Source organism: Jaculus jaculus, chromosome 2, assembly GCF_020740685.1.
Source record: "Jaculus jaculus isolate mJacJac1 chromosome 2, mJacJac1.mat.Y.cur, whole genome shotgun sequence".
NCBI lineage: Eukaryota > Metazoa > Chordata > Mammalia > Rodentia > Dipodidae > Jaculus > Jaculus jaculus.
Genome location: NC_059103.1, coordinates 178,195,212 through 178,216,178, shown reverse-complemented (window position 1 = coordinate 178,216,178; position 20,967 = coordinate 178,195,212). Strand labels below are relative to the sequence as shown.

Sequence of the window (20,967 nt, the reverse complement as noted above, 5' to 3'; positions counted from 1 at the left end):
AGTTCGAGGCTCAGTTCCCCAGGTCCCACGTTAGCCAGATGCACAAGGGGGCGCACGCATCTGGAGTTTGTTTGCAGAGGCTGGAAGCCCTGGCACACCCATTCTCTCTCTCTCCCTATCTGTCTTTCTCTCTGTGTCTGTCGCTCTCAAATAAATAAAAAAATAATTTAAAAAATAAAAATAAAAATAAATTTGTACGCAACTCTTTCAGAGAAAATGCTGCTTTATGAGCTGCGCTTCCAAGCCCGTGTCCGATCTTGCAAAGGAGCATGAAGAAGGGTTGAGATTAACTCAATGTATCCACCATATTCTGATATTTCAATTTTTGGAAGCCTTTTGTCTTGGACCCCGACCTCCTTTAATCCCTTGTCCCTTTCACCAATGTAACATGCTCTTATTTATCAATAGAAACGTAGAAGCAGGAAGCTGAATTTTTCTCCCAGCATGATGTAATCAAAAGAACAGATCACTAAGGTTCACACTGAAATTATTTGCTAAGTCTTCTGCATTCTTGCTGGCTAACCTTGGGCTCAGCTCATCACCGATTCTCTGATTCGGTTCCCTCAGTTACACAATAAACAGAAAAAGAAAGTGGACTGCCTGATTCATATCTCTGTGGTGAGGGCGGAATGAGATGATAATTGATAGCAGGATCTAACTGCAAATTTTCGTGGTAATTGTGATTATGATATATAAGTTTCTGTATATTAAGAATTTGTTAGTAACTGGATTGCTATGTGATCTGCTCCCATTTCCACAACTCCCAGAGAGGCATGTGATCCCTGCCAGATGGCCTGGGTTTGCCAGCTGTGTCTTGTTTTGTCATTGTAAATATCACATGCCCCAACTTGCAGGCTTTGCTTATAATGTAACATGCCTTGTCCTTCCTCTCTCACAGCTTGAGAATTACATTGTGGAAAATATGAAGTCGGAGATGGCCCAGATACAACAGAATGCAGTTCAGAACCACACAGCCACCATGCTTGAGATAGGAACCAGCCTCTTGTCTCAGACTGCAGAGCAGACCCGAAAGCTGACAGATGTTGAAACCCAGGTATGTTCCTAGAACCAGAAGCCACACACTCAAACAAAAGAATTAAAAAATAAAGTTATTTAGCTTACTCTGTAAATACCGAGCCCATGTCAGCACATGGTCTGCAGAAATGTACAATCTTGTGTATTGGTAATTACAACAATGGCTGCCTGGTAGGCTATACATGTTGCTTTAGATTTAATGAAGGAGGTTGTATTTAGCTTTGTCTGTATTTGCAAGAACAGGGGCTGGTAAAGGTTCTAATCAGTATTGCATTCAAATAAGCATTGAAGCTACCAATTGTGATATGATTTATGTCAAATAAAATAGTTATGTGGGTCCAACTGGTGCCTTTAATGGTCAGGTTTGATGGGTTTTCTGTTATCTCTGGTAGTGCTCCAGCCATAACAGCACCCATAGTGGTTTGTACATTTAGTGGATTGAACAGAAAACTTCAAGTCTTGGAGCAGGCATAATCAGGTGTGTACATAGTTCTACATACCTGAATACAAATCAGTAAGTAAGGTTGCATTTTAATTGTCAGTGTCATAAACCCATAAACTCAGACTTGAATGCCAAAAATGCAAATATCATGTTTTGGTGCCTGTTAAGCTGTGGAGATGGTATTCAGTTACCATTCAGAAAGCTGGGGAATGGATCTCACTGTAGCTGATTTCCATCTAGGCTAAAACATTTTGCATATGCAAATATACAAATGAAAGAAAGGTGAAACTTTATCTGTACTTTATTTAGTCTGGGTCAGCAGCACCATAGGTCACATGTAGGTATTTAAAGAGAAAGAGAAAGGCTAATTTATATAGATAGAACACTTTATATGAAAACTTATCCATGTACAAAGGGTGTTTATGACAAACATTTAAAGGGCTGGGAGGTCACTAGCTATGTCAGTAAAGATCTTACCTCACAAGCTTAAGGACCTCAATTGTATCCCAAGGTACTCATGTAACATGTCAGGTGTGGAAGGCTGTGCCTGTAATCCCAGCCCTGGGAAGGTAGCATCAGGAGGATCCCTGTGGCTCTCCACAGCCAGTGTTAACTAAGTGATGAGCCTCAGGCCATATGAGATACTGTTTCCCAAAGAGGATGCCCTCCGGCTCACACACTCACCCACATGTACTCAAACACATATGCATATGCATGAAATGAAACTACTTGAAACCTTATAGATCAGGTAGTTATAATAATTTCTCACACTAACACAACTGATGAGTGGAATGCAGATCTCAAATTCTTTCCTCTCCATTGATTAGAGATTAATAATAATTAACTAACTGACAAAGTTTACCTGGGCTTTGGAAAATGCTTTTGCTGTGCATGACTGTCAGACACACATGCTGTATGAGGAGGCAGAGACTGCATCCTGTGATGGGATCCTAAAAGATTTATTGAGCCACATATTATCACTCTAAGCAAGTGTGGTGATCTACCCAATATTGTTTTCTTGTGGTAAAATAATGTGATCATTTTTCTCTTGTGTTAGAGCACAACGCTCATCATAAGGACAGCCTCATATGTTCAAAAACAGAAGCATATCCTATATATTTCAACATTTTATACATTTCTATTATAATTTTTACTACATGACACAGTTTTGTTCATTTTTTTTCCACCCCACCTCCAAAATTTTCATCTTGGGATGAATTTCAATTGTGGAAGGAAAATGTGCAATTGTTAGTATTTTTCATGTCCAACTTATAATGATACATGCTCTGTGTAGCAGTCAGATTCAAGTTCGCTGAGATGAGCTTCCAGACCAGGCACAGTTATAGAGGAAGAGATATTTATTGAAGCCTACAGATCCAGGGGAAGTTCCATAATGGCAAAAGAAACTGGCCTGCCATCACAGATCCAAGCAGAGAGAAAGAAGTACAAGCCAAAAAGCCAAAAGCCACACAGCACACTTCAGGAACTCCAGCTAGGTACACTTTGCATATCTTTAGATTGAAATCTGAAACCCACCACCACACCTAAAGATCCACCCAGTGAATTGCCTCCAGCCAGGTGGCTAAAGATGCAAACTACAAACAAATAAACAACTGAATGTATTGGGGGCCATCTATCCTATTCAAACTACCACACTCTGTAAGGCATTTTTTATTTTATTTTATTTATTTTATTTTATTTTGCTTGTGAATATGTGTGTTCATATGTGTTCAGGCTCACCTGTGTATACAGGTATGTATGCATGTATGAGGTGGGTCAAGGGGACAGCTTTCTTTGACATTCCTCAGGTATTCTGCTCTCCTTTTTTTGAGACAGGGACTCTCAGTGGCCTAGAGCTCACCAGTTAGATAGAATAGGCTGACTGGCCAGCCATCCTTATGAAGCCACCTGTCTCCATCTCCCCAGCACTGGGATTGTAGGCTTCCAAGCCTGGCATATTTGTGTGGATTCTGAAAATTGAACTCAGGTACTCATGCAGGCAAGGCAAGTGCTTAACTGACTGAACTACCTCCTCAGCCCCTCTATGTAAGTTTTTAAAAGTAATGACCTATTCTACATTTCTATTATTGGGAGATATGTATTTTAATGGAAAATAATAAAGAGGATGCAAAGTAAAAAGAAGAAACAAATTCTCTATATGGAACAGTGACAATTCACTGCTAAAGGCAAATAAAAGTTTATTAGGTATTACAGTAAGAAGAATTCAAAGACAGAGCAAAACTTGGGAAACTAAAAAAAAATCACATATCGGGGCTAGAGGGATGGCTTAGCAGTTAAGGCATTTGCCTGCAAGGCCGAAGGACCCAGGTTCAATTCCCCAGGATCCACATTAGCCAGATGCACAAGGGGCTGCACGCATCTGGAGTTCGTTTGCAGTGGCTAGAGGCCCTGGCATGTCCATTCTCTCACTTTCTCTCCCTCTTTCTCTGTATATATGTATACATTCCCTCTCTCTTCCCCCCCCCCTCTATATATATATACACACATCTATTATACTAGCAAACAAGAAGAAAGCCTAATTTGCTCATTTCATTCGTGTTTTCATTAATGTTTGTATACCATTTTCATATAAGTGTATACGTATGTCTCTCTCTCTCTCTCTCTCTCTCTCTCTCTCTCTCTCACACACACACACACACACACACACACACACACACACACACACAAACTATTGTAAGGGACATGTTCTACTTGAATACTTAAGTCCTAAATTAGGGCCAAGTTAAAAAAAAAACACCTAAATTATTCTGCAATCTCAATACATGCATGCATACACATATATGAATATTTATACATATACTATGTGTGTTTATGCAATACACTTATATAATAAGCAATTAAGGACTGACAGATTCATCTATGCTTTACAGGTGGGTTGTGATTTTGTTATGGACGTCACTGAAGTTGACTTCATACTAGTTAGGGTTACTTTTCCTACAACTGACTCCAGGCTCCCAATTATTTCAGGAACGCATAACAGGGGTTTTTGGAAACATTTGTGTGCCCTAGCTCTCACAAGATTCTGTTATGAAGATGAGTAACTTATTACCTCTAGCCCTATGGTGGGCCTCTAGATATGCATTTTCACAAAGGACTGTAGGATGTGGCTTTGGTGCCATGCATTGAAGGCTTCCTATGCTCAGCAAGCATGACGATCAGGTCCTGACTCTTCAAGAGCACACCTAGATAACACTTCCTGCTGAGGGGCGAGAGTGAGAAACCAGCGGCAAGCCCCTTCCTTCCACCGCTCCTTAGCTTAGCACCTTTTTCACTATTACTGGCTTGAGTTACTGTCTCTTTTCCTTCAAGCCCCTCATTTCTGCATGTCCAATAAGAAATAGTTATTTTCTGAATTAGTTATGCCCCTTTATCTTGTGTAAATCCATTCTCACTTCATTCTCAGGCATATTTGGTATAGGAGGAACTATCAGAGAAATAAACTGGAATAAAATATCCACTTCTAGTAATCTGTGCTTGGCTCTGTTCTAAGCCATTTTGCACAGACTAGCTATTTAATAACTCCTGGAGGGTTGACAGTATTTTTTCATTTCTTGGTTAAAGATGAGGAATATAGAGTGAGGCAACAATTTATCCCAGACAAAAGAATTAGATAAAGGTCAGAATAAGGATTTAAAGTCAGGGCTGGAGAGATGGCTTAGCAGTTAAGCACTTGCCTGTGAAGCCAAAGGACCCCAGTTCAAGGCTCGATTCTCCAGGACCCATGTTAGCCAGATGCACAAGAGGGCGCACACGTCTGGAGTTCATTTGCAGTGGCTGGAAGCCCTGGCATGCCCATTCTTTCTCTATCTTCCACTTTCTCTCTCTGTCACTCTCAAGTAAATAAATAAAAATGAACAAAAAAAATAAATAAATAAAAGAATTTAAAGTCAGTCTGACATCAAAATATACATGCTTATCATCTCTACCAATGCTGTCCTGCTCCAATGGCATCACTCTTTCCTTAAGCACCAATGAATCTAGGTAGAGGACAAGATGGAAGTCAGAGCAAACAAAGAGTACTGTGGACCTGTTAGAGCACTCCTGAATGTTTCTTGTACCTGAGGAACATGCTGCTGATGAGAACAGAGGGCCCATCTACTCGTACCCTGCTCCCATGGGCCAGTGATGTCATCACATGTAGTCTTCTTCCTGTCCCTGTCAGGCACCAGCTGAGTCAACTATAGGGAAGTTTTTTCTGCACAGATCCTAAGTTTCCCCTAGCCTCCAATAACCTTTAACTCTATACTACAGGTTTAGAAATGGAATTTAACAAAATTTAAATAGATATATTTTGAATATTTCCATTATGCAAAGTATTTTCATTGGTACCATATATGCATACAACAATATATGAAGTAAATCTTGTGTCCAGTGAATTTGAGTTAATGTGTAAAATGTCTCTAGTCCCCTTCCTTTGGCGCTTATATTCTTTCCACCACCTCTTCTGCAATGGACCATGAGCCTTGGAGGGTGTGAGATGTTTCAGTGCTGGACGCTCCTCTGTCCCTTCTTCTCAGCACTATGTTGTCTTTTGGGTCATCCCAGTGGTCATCGCCATCTGAAAAGAGAAGCTTCTCTAACCCTAAGTGAGATTAGCATTAATATATGAATATGAACATTAAGTGTAGTGTTTTCAGGGCAATTTGGTGAGAGTAATATATGCATTTTTGCAGACAAGAGCAGGCTTTCTACCTCTAAGGCTAATTACCTCCCCTTCCATAGGCTGTAAGTATATAAGTTGTCAAATATATGCATGTATATATATATAAAATGTCTCTAGTCCATTTCTCTTTCAGCTTTATGTCAAATTATTTAGCTGTGGAGCTTTTTATAAGAGCCATAAAAGCAGACCTTTCTATGTTTTTGCTGTGGGTAGTACAATGGATCAGTGGCCACACCTGCTGTTTTTTTGAAACCCATCTGATGGGGGCACAGATACCACAGTACTCAGAAGCCACTTCTAGTCCATAGGTCACTATGGTAGAATACTTACTTATTTCTATACTCCCACAGGACATTGGCTAAGGGCTCTTCATTGCTTTTGCTGGACACAATTGCATCTTTCCTGACATCTAAGACTTTGCCCCATCCCCTCTTACTTTCCCCCACTTCTTCACTATGTTGAGATCTGCACCTGAAAGGCTCTTCCAGCCTTCTCTCATTTCTTCCCAAGTTCCCCTACTAGGCATGTGTTTTAATACCTTTCCTACATATCAAATCCCATTTTATCTCTGATTATCAGAAGCCACAAGCTCTCACACTTGTTTTTGGACCATAGAAGAACAATTGTAAATTTAAGACAGTTTGTAATAATTTTTTTAGTTAATATAAGTCTCTAGGCTGACACAAGTTTATGCTTAATATTCTGAAAGATCAGCCCTCAAAGTTGAGCTAGTGTATCTCTTTAACTTGATGGAACAGTGGAATAAACTTCTAACCTTGGCTTAGCAGAAATGGTGGTGAAGTAAACTAACTATTAGGTCATGTAAGAAAATTAGAATTCTCTTCCATAAACCACTGGGAAAAGGCTTAGAAAAGTATGAACCACAGGTCAAATTTGTTGTGGCTATTTCTTTTCACAAATAAAGTTCCATTGCACACAGATAAGCCAATTAATTTATATGTTGTCTATGGCTTCTTTCTCAGTTCCACACCAGCATTTTTATGCCATAGACCATATGGCCCATGTGTTAGTTACTTTGCTCATCACTATGACAAAATACCTAACAAAAGCAACTTAATGGAGGAAAAGTTTAGTTGTGCTTACTGTGTGAGCAGGTACAACTCGTTTTGGTGAGGAAGTCAGGAAAGGAAGAGTGTGTCATTGGGATTTTTCACATTTCAATGGACCAGAAAGCAGATGGGGTGGCTAGACGGGCTATAAACCATAATGCCCACTCCTCAGGGACCCATTTTCTCCATTGAGACCCAACCTCATAAAGATGATACAATCTCCCAAAACAGTGTCACCAGCTGGAGACCAAATGTTCAAATACATGAGCATATGTGGGACATTTCACATCCAAACTATAACAGCCCACCACAGTTAGCTGTTTACTACCTGACTCTTCAGGAAAAAAAAACTATGACCAACCTCTGTGCAACAGAAACTCCTAGAAAGCAAGGGTTTTCTTTCCTAGTCTTCCTACCACTTAGTAATTAAGATGTGGTATAGGGAACCATACAGAGCAGTATCTCAATAGTACTAGTTAAATAACTAAATTAATCTTAATACCTTAATATCTTTGGACATAAACCCAGTTTTTCTAAGAACAAGGGCAATATTCTACAGGCAGTGTGTGATGGCAACATATATGCAAAAGCAGTAGATAGATTAGAATATGACTCTCAAAGAAAGTAGTCTGCTGAAAACAGGTTCTGACTCACAAAGAAACTGTGTCAATATGTTTTTTGTCTACCTCAGAGAACATGAGAAATTTGAACATCATTCTGCTTCGCTAAGGTCATGTTTAGAAGGAGAAAATCAGTTGCCACCAGCTGACAATCAGAACACTTCATGGCAATGTCAAAAGAAGTCATTTGGTAGTGGTTGATATTTGCTAACAGAGGCATCTTCCATTGGCTGGGAGAATCTGTTTGCTCTTAGTTATAAGTCTGCCCTAAAGAGCTCAGACTATGGAATCAGACTAGCTGTATGCTGTAGGGCAGTCTCCTATGTTAGCTGAGTTGAGTTTTCAAGTCCACCTGCAGCATTTCCATCTGTTCTATAAGTACCATTTGTACAAAATTCTATAACCAAATGAGGCTATTATGTAATCAATATAACATAGAGTTCATATTTTTAGGCTTTAAATTAAAAATAATTCAAATCTGATAATTTATTATTATATAAATATATAGTACATGATATAAGTAGAAAATTTTATATATCAGTATCATATAATAGTAACTATTATTTTTAGCATGACTGAGATTACTACTATTTTTCTAAACTTAATTGCAATGCTAACTTTACAAATATTTTGGTTTTCAAGGTTGAATGACCTCACTTAACTTGGGGCTATCATCTATGTCTTTTCTTTTGAGAGTGACATTTTTAAGAATCATTTATAATCTGTTTCCTATTCTTAATTTGTCTGAGTCTTTATTTATTGTGATTTTTGATTTACTTTTCAAGTTTCTTTAAACTGGAAGTTACTACAGCTAAATGATTGATTGGGCTGTATGTAGCAGTAGGGTTATTTTATAGAATTATTGGCCCTACCATATAGAACATCAAGTGACAAGAGTACTAATTTGCCACATCCTCAGTAATGTAAAGTGTGTGAGAGTTAAGGGTATTGGCAAGCACATCACTCTATCAGGATGGTCTGCTTTCTTCTTGAAGGTAAACAACCTATAAGATAATTCTTCATCACGTGGCAATTTATTGATCAAAAAAAAAAAAACTTACTACTTTTAGTAGTGAATATGTAACTGTCATTCCTTTTACATGTATCAACCTACTTCCATAAGTATCTAATTTGTAAGGTACTGTATTTTGTTAGAATTTCTGTTTGAAAAAAATAATTTCAGAATAAATAGGCTAACAAAAGTGTTGATTTTTAGGTAAATTTGTTGTTATAGTGACTTCCTTTTAAGGGGAGCTGGGGAAATGGCTCAGTGGGTAAGAACGATTGTTGTGTAAGCATGAAGACCTATGCTGAATCACCAAGACCCACATGAAAAATCTGGCATAGCTGCACACCTGTAACTTCAGCATAGATGGAGAGTGAGACTGAGGGATTGCTGGGTCTCATTGGTTGGCCACTCTCCCTCGTTCCTGAGGTACTCGGTCACAAGGGTATACGGCAGAAGCATGTTAGAGGACACCGAAGTCCTCTACTGGCTTCTGAATGAACATTTATGGGATGTACACATCTACACATACATGTGCATACCATGTGCACACACATAACACAGATTTTCTTTTGTAGTTTTCTGGGGTTTTCTCTCAATCTCTTCCTTTCATTTTATGTGAAATTTAATTTAAGGATATTCTCAAAAAATATTAAAGGGAGCTAGCTGTCTATAATTTCATAGCTAACATGCTCTGAGGATCTGGTGTTTGTTATTATTCATTTTTATTTTTTAAAGAAGAACTAAGTTTTAGTACATAAATCCTCTGTTTCATATCTTACATTTCCTTACTGCCATACTCTGGAAAATTTAAGATTTGACATTATTCTTTGGGGACTTATTCCCTATACTCTTAACTCTACTTTTTTTTTTTTTCTTTTTTCCTATCCTCTTAAAAATTTTCCCCCAGCGATGTGCTTTTGGGATATGTTGGGACTAGGAAGGAAATGTCTTTTGTCATTTTAATGGAACAGTTTGGTTATTGCTAAGCAGCCGGATCTATAGACATATGCATGGCAGTGAGCAATTTATCATAGTTTGCTCTACGGTCCCCTCAGTTGCCCATTTTTGAACTTCAAGCCTATTTGAATACATCGGTGGGGACAGTTGAAATAAAACAGCAATGGGAAAAGAAGAGAAAGGATTGGCAATTACACACAGAGCTGACCCAAGATGACCAATGCTTATTTTGGATTTTTAGGATGACTCTGCCTTCTTTTCCCACATTCTGATGCTACTTTAGATTTGGGCTGTTACAGTTGAAATCTAGCTGGATATCCACGTGGGCCTGTTTACCCTCTCTCTGATCACAGTCCAACTTGAAGAACAACCCACTGAGCACACAGCATGCCATCCACCACAATAGTTGGATATCACAGTATGTTCGACCTTATGCTAGGGTCAAGATGTCTTTGCAGCCTTGAACTGAGCAGTTCTTCCCCTGTGTCACTGACATCCTACTAGGGCAAGAAAAAAATCAGTACATGAATCAATATGCAGGAGGACTTTCAATAGTAGAGATTCTCTAAGGAAAACTAGCCATGTGACCAGATGGAATATGGGGTAGTGATTTTATAGAGCATGACCAGAAAGCAACATCCTGGAGCAAGTTGTGACTGATGAGAGGCAGCCCATCATGTGTCTATCTGAGGCTGGGTGGGAATTCAAGGCAGACAAAGGTGTGAGTGCAAAGATTCTGAGATGAAAATATTGAAGTAACAAGAAGATTATGGGGTTGGAGCAGAACACACAAGAGAGCAACAGGAACTGAGATCCAAGAAGTAAGCAGGACCCTGGTCACATGAGACCTTATAGGCCAGATTAAGGACCTAAAGATTTGGAATTTAAATGAATACAAAAGGAATCCATTTACATATTTAGCATAGAAATACCATTATGTGGGCTAGAGAGATGGCTTAGCAGTTAAGGAGCACTGCTTGCCTGTGAAGCCAAAGGACCCACGTCCAAATCCCCAGGACCCATGTAAATCAGATGCACAAGGTGGTGCATTTGTCTGAAGTCTGTAGTGGCTGAAGACCCCAGGAAAACCCATTCTCTCTCTTTCATTCTCTCTCTCTTGTTAAATAAATAATTAAAAACAAGAGTAGAAGAAATACCATGATGTGATTTATGTGTTTAATTGGTGCATAGGTTGGGTTTAACTCTGTACTTGTCAAGCATTGTTCTTTCATTAAGGAAAACAGTGTGTTACACACCCTTTCATGATTTTATAAATGGTCATTCCATACGTAAAGAAATAAAATCTAACCTGTATAAAAGTATGTTTATCAGATGTAAGATATATCTCCTATAGCCTCAACACTAAGATTCTCTACCTTGTTTTTCTGTGAGCTGTCCCTCACTCTTCTTTCAAAAGCTATTATTCCTTAAGCAAATAAATATAGAACAGAATTTTTAAAACTTTAAAAACATTTCACACTGATAGTGATCATTAGCAATAGATTTTGGAGTAGTTCTCAGATCTATCTCCATGACAACTTAATGTATGAATGAATCGCAGAAATTAACCTTTTTTTATTATTTTCTTTTTAAAATTTTGATTAGTTTTGTATTCAGCAAATACAGGCAGTTTGGTACCATTATTAGGCTCATCCGTGACCAGCCTCCTCCCCATTGGCCCCTCCTTGTTGAGGTACATGGGTCGTGTATTGTGGAGTTAGCCCACAGTTATTGGTATGATAAATGCCTCTGCATATCATGATCCAATATGTCATTCTTTCCAATATGACATATTTCTGTCCTCTCTTCCACAAAATTTCCCTGAGCCATGTTGGGTTCATTTTTGCTCTTCTTCAGTGGTGAGGTGTTGTGTGCCTCTGAGGCTCTGGCTCTCTGATTTGGTAGGAGTTGATTTTTCTCTGTGTTGGTCTTCTTCCCCCTTGTGCTGGTATCCCGTTCATTAGGAAAGAAGCACCCTTGATTGTTTCCCCAATTGTCCTTAGTTTCAGCCAGGGCCCTTTTGAGGTATGATGGGGTGGCTTTTTCCTTAGGATCTATATCTATCTGAAAAAGAGAAGCAGATTATCCAAAGGAGAGTAAGTTAGCACCAGGACAAATGAGATAACCCTTACTTTTTTAATAGAGAGTTTAATAGGTGTAGGCCCTCTTGTAGCCCATGATTGATGGTAGCTTAATATTTGAGAGTGGGCTTATGTTTGGATATGGGTCTGACTTGTTTCCTAGCACCAGCTATGGGTCCCGTGGGTCCCATACCACTGAGGGGATCAGTTAGCCAAATCAAGAGCAGTTGGTTCCCCACCATGGCTGAGTGCCACTATTTCACTTGTGTGGGCATCACAACAGGTTATTTGCTGCTAAGTAGGTTAGACTATGAGTTGCTTGGACAGATATTGGTCATTTCCCCCAGTTGCCCATGTAGCACCTTCTGGCACTAGACAGGCTGACTGTCTGGGGACTGACTCTCTCCTATCTTCCAGCCATGTTGTTCCATTTTACTTGTCAGCTGCATATGGTGTCTTCAGCAGAAAGGTCTTACCACTAACCTTTGGTGGGTCATCAAGTACTCTGACAGAAATCTGTCATTCTTTTAGGAAACCTTGTATGTCTGTCTGATCAAAAGCTCATTGTGGATGATAGCCCCATGCTGGTACTGGGAGTTATAGGTTAGGGCCCACTAAGAGAAGGAGGAAAAAGATAACTAATATACAAGAGTTAGAGACATGAGAGAGAGAGAAGAAGGAGAGGGAAGATGTAGAAGATTTAGGTTAGTCTTGATCCTACCCTCTCCAGTGTCTTGTGGTTCAGGTGTTTCCTGTAAGGGCCTGGTGAAGGGTCAGCCATTTGGTCTGCCTTTTAGGCAGTAGAATTTTATGGTACCATTGCTGTTTGGGTCTAGATTAGTGTTTCCCACCCCTTTGATGCCCTCCCCTCCCTCCCTATCCATCCTAGTGTCTAGTCCATAAGATGGTTGCTGAGTATGTAAGGTACCTTGGATAGATTCAGGTTAGGTGCTGTAGATGAGTGAGACTATGTGGCAATTTTTAACCTTTTTAAAAGTATAGCTAGCTCATTTCACCATTCTCTCCTCCACCCAACCCCTTTCCTCAGGCCCCTATTATACAATTTGCTACTGGGCTAAGATGAGGGTAAGGAGAGTGAAGCCCTCCTAAGAACCATCCATGCTTGTACATGGACAGATCTTATCTTTAGGACTTATCTTTATCCTCACTTTAGATCCTATCCTTACCCCCTAGTTCCTTCTCCATCCTCCTGCAAACACAACTCTTCTTAAATATAATCTCATGTAGCCCTAGCTGGACCATAAACATTTCAGTATATTTTCAGACTCTCTGTACATCCTATATAACCAGACTTAGCCCTGTCACAAGAACAGAAGAAAGCTCTCACATTGCCATTCTTAGGGGTAAGACCCTGTACATTGATACAGATCCTGAAAAAGTCTTCTCTGGTCACTTTTAATAAATAGTTTTAAGAAAAATGTCATGGTTCTAAACATTTAAAATAATATAAGGAGCTTCTAAAAACCAATCTACCCCCTTCCTTACTTTGTAAACCTCCATAATGAAGAAACCGAGAGATGATCATCACAGAGAGCGAAAGAACACTGACACAGATGAAGATAATCAGCTAGGATTACAGTGAGTGACCTTTGCTTGGAGAATGATAAGCTTGGGTACAAAGCTCATAGACATGTCATATTAACACCTGACAAGTAGCAGAGGTCTCTCTTGGAGTCAGAAAGGAGTTGAACATTGACAGTCTCTTGAGAACCCAGAGCAGTGGAGTTGGTAAGATTTTGGATCTGTTTCTATGGCAGTCTGCAATTGAGGCTTCTATTAATTAACACAACCTCTTTTTAGTTTCCTGTAAGCACTCCCCCCCCCCACCAAAAAAAAAGGGTGTCTTTAATCTTAGTTCCTCTGTGAATTTGGAACTCTCTAAAGCTCATTTTCCTTATTCATAAAGTGGCATGGCCAGCAAATAGGTGAGATGACATCAGGAAAGGCAGGCATACACTATTATGAGAGGCCTATAATATATGTATGATCCTAAATATTTCTAAATTTTCTTGACTTTACATATTTATATTGTAAATCATCGTGTGGTTGTGTGTGTGTGGTGTGTATAATGTGCCTGTACACAAGTGTGTGAGTGTGTGTGTCACAGGGCCTGTGTTGAGGGCTGAGGACAACCTTGAATATTGACCCTCACTGTCTACCTTGTTGGAAACTGGGTCTATTTGTTGTTCTCTTCTGGCTTACATGAATGGCTTTTAGAACTAAACTCCAGGCCAGTAGGCTCTGCAAGCAAGGACATTTCACTGCTGAGCCATCTTCCCAGCTCTCTTTATTGTTCGGTTTTGGGTATACCAAGTATTCTCCTATCTCCACCTCCCATATCACTTTAAGGATGTTAGCATTATAGGTGTAAGTACTTAGCTAACTTTACTTGGTTTCTGGGATCCTAACTCAGGGTCTCACATTTTCATAGCAAGTACTTCATCCACTGAGTGATCTCCACAGCCTGATTATATACAGTTCCAATTAGTGTTTGTAAGGTGATGTGTTTGAGCAAGTATATCTTATATGCCTCCTACCTATTCTCAGTGATCCACAATATGTAAAACCTTGTGCTAATAATCACATCGTACATATAAATGTTAGGGATTTATTTATTTTTATTTTTTTAAAATTTTATTTATTTATTTATTTGAGAGCGAAAGACACAGAGAGAAAGACAGATAGAGGGAGAGAGAGAATGGGCGCGCCAGGGCTTCCAGCCTCTGCAAATGAACTCCAGATGCATGTGCCCCCTTGTGCATCTGGCTAACGTGGGACCTGGGGAACCGAGCCTCGAACCGGGGTCCTTAGGTGTCACAGTCAAGCGCTTAACTGCTAAGCCATCTCTCCAGCCCAATGTTAGGGATTTATAATACAACTACTGCAGTAGGGTATCATAGGGTTTCAGGACACCAAATTTGAGATAGATAAATCAATTTAATAATTCACCTGCAACTTCAATCTCAAAGTCTAAATGTATACCATGTTGCTTCTTGCTTTAGAAAAATATCATTTAAGAATAAGAAAATGATAACAAAAACTCAGTTGTTTTGTGAATAAAAATTAAATGTTTAATTTTTTATGTTAAGGTACTAAATCAAACTTCTCGACTTGAAATACAACTTCTAGAGAATTCATTATCAACATATAAGCTAGAGAAACAACTTCTTCAACAGACAAATGAAATTCTAAAGATTCATGAGAAAAACAGGTAAGGAATGTTCTATTCCAAATATATATACATATATATATATATATATATATACATATATATGTATATATATATGTATATATGTATATATATATGTATATATGTCTTTCACTTTACTATAAACTCTTTTTTTTGATTTTTTTTAATTTTTTATTTATTTATTTGAGAGCGACAGACACAGAGAGAAAGACAGAGGGAGAGAGAGAGAATGGGCGCACCAGGGCTTCCAGTCTCTGCAAATGAACTCCAGACACCTGCGCCCCCTTGTGCATCTGGCTAACGTGGGTCCTGGGGAACCGAGCCTGGAACCGGGGTCCTTAGGCTTCACAGGCAAGCGCTTAACCACTAAGCCATCTCTCCAGCCCTTACTATAAACTCTTTAAAGTTAAGGTGAAGATGATTTAAAAATAAATATAAAGTCAAATTGACATTAATATGAACAGAAAGGAAGATATAACAAGTGCATCAACATAAGATCAGTGTTTTGTTGCTCACATGCTTGAGTTCTAAGTTCTTTTGCCTTGACTTCTGTAATGATTCTAACATGGCTACAAAAATGATTGTATTTCTGACCAAATTCACAGACAGTCTTCAACAGAATCAAATTTGTAAGCCTAATAAAAGGGTAGAACCTCTTGAATCATTGTTCAATCTGCAAATAACAAGATGAATAACATCAGAGATATTGTAGTAGAAACTAAATTTATTATATTTTTCAGAAAATGATTTGCTTATAAAGTTAATTAGGAAGGAAATCTTATTTTTCCATGAGGAGTTACTTATTCCAGAAGTAGCTTCTTTTTCATTAGATTCATTGATGTGACCACACCATTGCACTTTGTAAAGTAGAAGTCATCTCAGGTAAATGCAATGGGACATGGAGATGCTGAAGGAAGGGAGAGTGTAACACTGTCTTATTTTGAAGTCATCAACTCTAGCAATGGACAACTTAATCAGAGCACTTGATTCTGAAGGACACGTTTCTCATATTTTACTCTATTTCCCCCTGACTATTTGAATGACTTGAAGGAATTTCAGCTTATATTCCTTTTACTAAGTTAAAGAGCATTGCACTAAAATAGTTAAATGCCCTGTGCTGCTGGTAGTGGAGTTTCTGCTTTTTTTTTTTTTTTAAATATTTTTTGTCCATTATTTATTTATTTATTTGAGAGTGACAGACACAGAGCCAAAGACAGATAGAGTGAGAGAGAGAGAGAATGGGCACGCCAGGGCTTCTGGCCACTGCAAACGAACTCCAGATGCGTGTACCCCCTTGTGCATCTGGCTAACGTGGGACCTGGGGAACCGAGCCTCGAACCGGGGTCCTTAGGCTTCACAGGCAAGTGCTTAATTGCTAAGCCATCTCTCCAGCCCATCTGCTATCTTTTAATCAAGGGAAGCACTTCAGAGAATTGTTGGTTATCTTCCTATAGGGGGACTAGATACTCAGAAATGTTATTGACTTGTCTAACATCATAAAGCTAGCTAATGACAGAACTAAAAATATAATCCAGGTTTCTTGGGTACTAATGTACCCCTTTCAACCTTAACATTAGATTCTCTCAAATAATCTACATCCCAAAAGGATTTTCCCAATCTCATGCTAAAAGTGGACCTCAAAGCCAGCAGTTACAAATTAAACTTCTGCCTGAATAAAATAAATCTAGTTGTTGTCATAGTATCGGAGTGGGGTCACTCATGCACTATGACTTGTATGTCTAAGTTTTCGTTTATTTATCCTTGTCAAATGATATGGGGTAAGCTGTGTAACTAAAAATAAACTTGACAGGCACTTGACCCTGTTCTGACAACATAGCAGGAATTGAAAATCCTGTTGAAAATCTCCACTTAACCTACCGTAGTATCACAGAAACTGGAAATGCACACGGATGTTGAAGGTATAATTTCCTTCACTGACCCTAAATTTAGGGTGACCAGCATACACTTCCATTCTGTGGCTAAAGTGAGCCCCACTTGCAGGCATGCATTTTAAGATCTACTGAGAAAGTTTTATCCAAGAATTTTGATTCTGTAGACCAACAGTGTTACCTTATTTTTCTGAGTCATTATTTGTTTATAGGATTATAAAAATAGCTCACATTCTTGCAGAAAACGGGGAAAATATACAAAGGAAAATTTAGACCTACAGTCCCATCCCAGAAAAAGTGCTGGATAGTTTCTAAATATTATATCTAAGTGAATTTTCACAAGACATATCCTGCCATAAACAATTCCTTGCAGTTGCATGATATTTTGTTTTGTAGGTACAATCCAGGGAGGCTTTCTCAGGAGGTTTGTTCTTACCTGTGATTTATATTTTTAAAAAGTGACTAGCAGTGACTTACATCCATAGTGTTCCCTCTCTGATGTGCGCACGGTCTACTGGTTTGCATTTTACACTTTGGCTGTCAGGATAGCGTAACGTCAAGCAAGAAGCATAGAAGGCCTGATTCCTAATTAAAACAATAGCAAAACAAGTGCCATCCTTAGCTGTCAGTTATGCTAAGGTGTCATTCTCCCTCTTCTCTCTTTCTCTTAATTCTTAATATTTTGTTCTTCTTTTTTTAAAAAAATATTTGATTTGTTCTTCCCAGTCTGCTTTTTAATTCTTTTGGAAATTTATCTCCTTTTTATACTATGTTGATCTTGTGGTGGTCTTTTTGGAGGTGGTGGTGTGTGTGTATGTGTTGTATACTTGCACACACACGTGTATGTGCAGATATGTTTGCTTCATGTACATGTATGCAGAGGCCAGAGGAGGTCAGAGGACCTCTTCTAACCCTCATCTGTTTGTTTCCTTGAAACAAACTCTGTCTCCAAACCTAGCACTGCCATTTTCAGTTAGACTGGCTGACCAGTGAGATACAGTGATTCACCACTCTCTGCTTCCTGCAGGATTGGGGTTTCAGGTTTGCACAGCAATTCCTAGCTGTTTACTGGGTGTGGGGAATAGAACTCAGTGGGAATCAGGCTTTCTGAGTCCTTCAGTGTGGCACAGCAAGCAAGCACACTTACTCACTGGGCCATCTTCACAGCCCCTGTTTTATTTTTAAATTGTCATACAAGTATATATTGTCAGTTCATCATCTTCCTGCTCAATCCATTTTCCCCCTTTTTTTTATAAATCTCCCTCTATCCTACCTCCCTCCTCCTATTACTGTTACCCTCCATTGTTTCCTCAGACAATTTTACTTCTACTTTCATAGCATACATATATATCTAATTTTATCTACATAGAACTAGGAACCACAAATGAAAAAAAGTCCATATGATATTTATCTTTCTGAGACTGAACTAATTTGCTTAATATAATTCTCTCCAATTGTACATATTTTCCTGCAGATGACAGGTGTTTGTTTTGTTTTGTTTTGTAATACAGCATCATTTCTTATTGAAGAATTATCCCTAGGATATGCTTTCACTTTATTACATGTTTCTACATGTCCCTAAAAATGACAACATTATTTAAGTTACACTTTGCTTTTACCCTAAGGAATGTCATGGGGTGTGTCTGGGTGGGTGATTTACTGCCTTTTTTTTTATGAGAAAAAGAGAGAGAGAGGGTGAGGGAGGGAGAAAAAGAGAGAAAGAGAATGGGTGCATCAGGGCCTCCAGCCACTGCATATGAACTCCAGAGGCATGTGTCACTTTGTGTACCTGGCTTAGGTGGATCCTGAGGAATTGAAACTGAGCCCTTTGGCTTTGCCGACAAGCCCCTTAACTGCTAAGCCATCTCTCAAGCCAGACTGACTGCTTTTGAATGCACTAAATGCCTTCACCACTTAGTGGGAGAGCCAGCAACTAGGAGCCTCACCCACCTCCTTGGCAAAACGAAATGGAGTATTTTATGAATAGGATCACACTATATAGGCAGACTGATGACAACTGTTTTCCCTATTCTGTCAGTAAAACTGAGTCAGGGTGCCTTCTCAAAAGAATGCTACTTTGGACCAAGGTTAAAGGACTTCTCATGTAGTAGTTGCTTAGGGAAATCTGATTCCTGATATATATTCCTTTAGCTGAAAATGTTTATCTCCTAATTAAATTCTAATTTCTACTGAAAACTCAAGTTTCCTTCCATATGTAAATTACATCATTTATTGCTAAGGATAACTTCTACCTTATAGCATTTTTTTTTTCTAGTCATGTAGGCAAAGCACAGGGAAGTCAGTCACTTAAATTCTCATTTGGCTTTCATTTCTGTGCTCATGGTAATAAAATTGGAACTTTTATTCCTACTCAGTACCTATTTGATTTTTTGAGTCTGAACCCTGCAAATATGGCAGTATTCCACACATGCTTCACGATAATATATATATTTTTCTATCTACTGAAGCTCTTGGCATTGTTGTGTATCTGTAGTTCTCTGTCTTCCTGTTAAGTATCAAATGCATGTATTGTAGTGTTGGTGGGATATCTTTTAGTGATGTATTGGGTGGGTGGGAGTGAATAACCACAAGTGTGTACAGATGTTCCCCAGACTGAAAGCATACAGAGGCCAGAAGAAAAAGTCAGATGTCCATTCCCATATAATTCTTCCTGTTTTTTTTTTTTTTTTTTTTTTTTTTTTTCCTTGAGATGGAGTCTTTTGCTAAAGTGGGAGCTACTATTTTTCACTTAGACTGGATAACTAGTTAGACCCATTGATTCTGTGATCCACACAAGGCTGGGTTTACAGGCATGTGTATCCATGTCCAGATATTTACATGGGTGATAGGGAATCAACATCAGACCCTCATAATTGGGCAGGTGATGGTACTCTTAACCCACAGAGCCATCTCCCAAGCCCAGAATATCTATTCTTGCCAGGCATATTCTTTGTGGAGCTACTCTTTAAAAAGTGTTTTTCTCTAAACAAACTAAAAATACCCATTTGTTATACATAACATATTTTCCCTCTTCTGTTTATTATTACTGTTTATTTTCATACGAGCAATGGAATGGGAGGAATTCTGCCAAGCACTGTCTAAACAGCAAAGAAAGTGTTTCTTCCATGTAATTGGAAAGCTCAAAGTCAAAAAAGCCACAACCACATGGTAGGGACCATCAATCTCACTGAGGAGGGCCCTCAGTGGAATGGGGGCATGGAGGAGGGAAATAGTGGTACTGACATATAATGTGTCCATACAAAGTTTCCACTCAATGTGTATATATATATATATGTATGTGTGTATATATATATATATATATATACACACACACACACACACACCATATATATATATATATATACATATATATATATACATATATATATATGTATATATATATATATATATATATATATATATATGGCTACTGGCTATAGCCGGTAAGGACTGCTTTAGATCAGGTTTGCCTGAGCTTTGAGGAGGAGATTATCTAAGTTAAAACTTGCTTCCTCCCCAAGAAATGTTAAGGGCTGTGTCTGAGTGTGTGACTTACCCACTGTGCATATAATAGGGGTCTTTGCTGTCAAGTTGGTGAGCTGGTCCTTAGTCCTGTCTCCAACTCCTTGCAAGAACAAGCAAAAATATTTTATGGAGAGGATTATATTGCAGTCATGCTGAGAGGTCCTGCTGACTCACATCCGCACAAATTAAACACATCACTTGCAGGATTGAATTCGAAGTTTTAGCCTCATTAGATTAACTCATTTATCCTCTAAATACCCCAAGGCACAAAGCAAGAATAGGGTTAGCAACATCCACTTTACTATTTCCTTTTCAAACACTCTAATGGTGGTGACTTAAAGACTCTTCCCATTGGTTTTCTTTAGGAAGTCTTAATTTTCCTTTGATGGATGCTCCCTTATGTCAAAACCTGCTCTTGCCTCAAGGAAAAAAAATAGTTAGAAA

General features: G+C 38.7%; 1 protein-coding gene across 2 annotated transcripts in view; it reads left to right on the top strand.

Annotated features, from left to right (window-relative positions):
- Nucleotides 1-20,967, top strand: part of Angpt1 (angiopoietin 1) — a 255,848-nt gene that overhangs the window by 143,318 nt on the left and 91,563 nt on the right. For both annotated transcript variants that reach the window (XM_045144118.1, XM_045144119.1), the window contains exons 2-3: nucleotides 899-1,054; nucleotides 15,009-15,130. In XM_045144118.1, coding sequence (XP_045000053.1) covers nucleotides 899-1,054; nucleotides 15,009-15,130 — 278 coding nt within the window. The remainder of the gene's footprint in view (nucleotides 1-898; nucleotides 1,055-15,008; nucleotides 15,131-20,967) is intronic.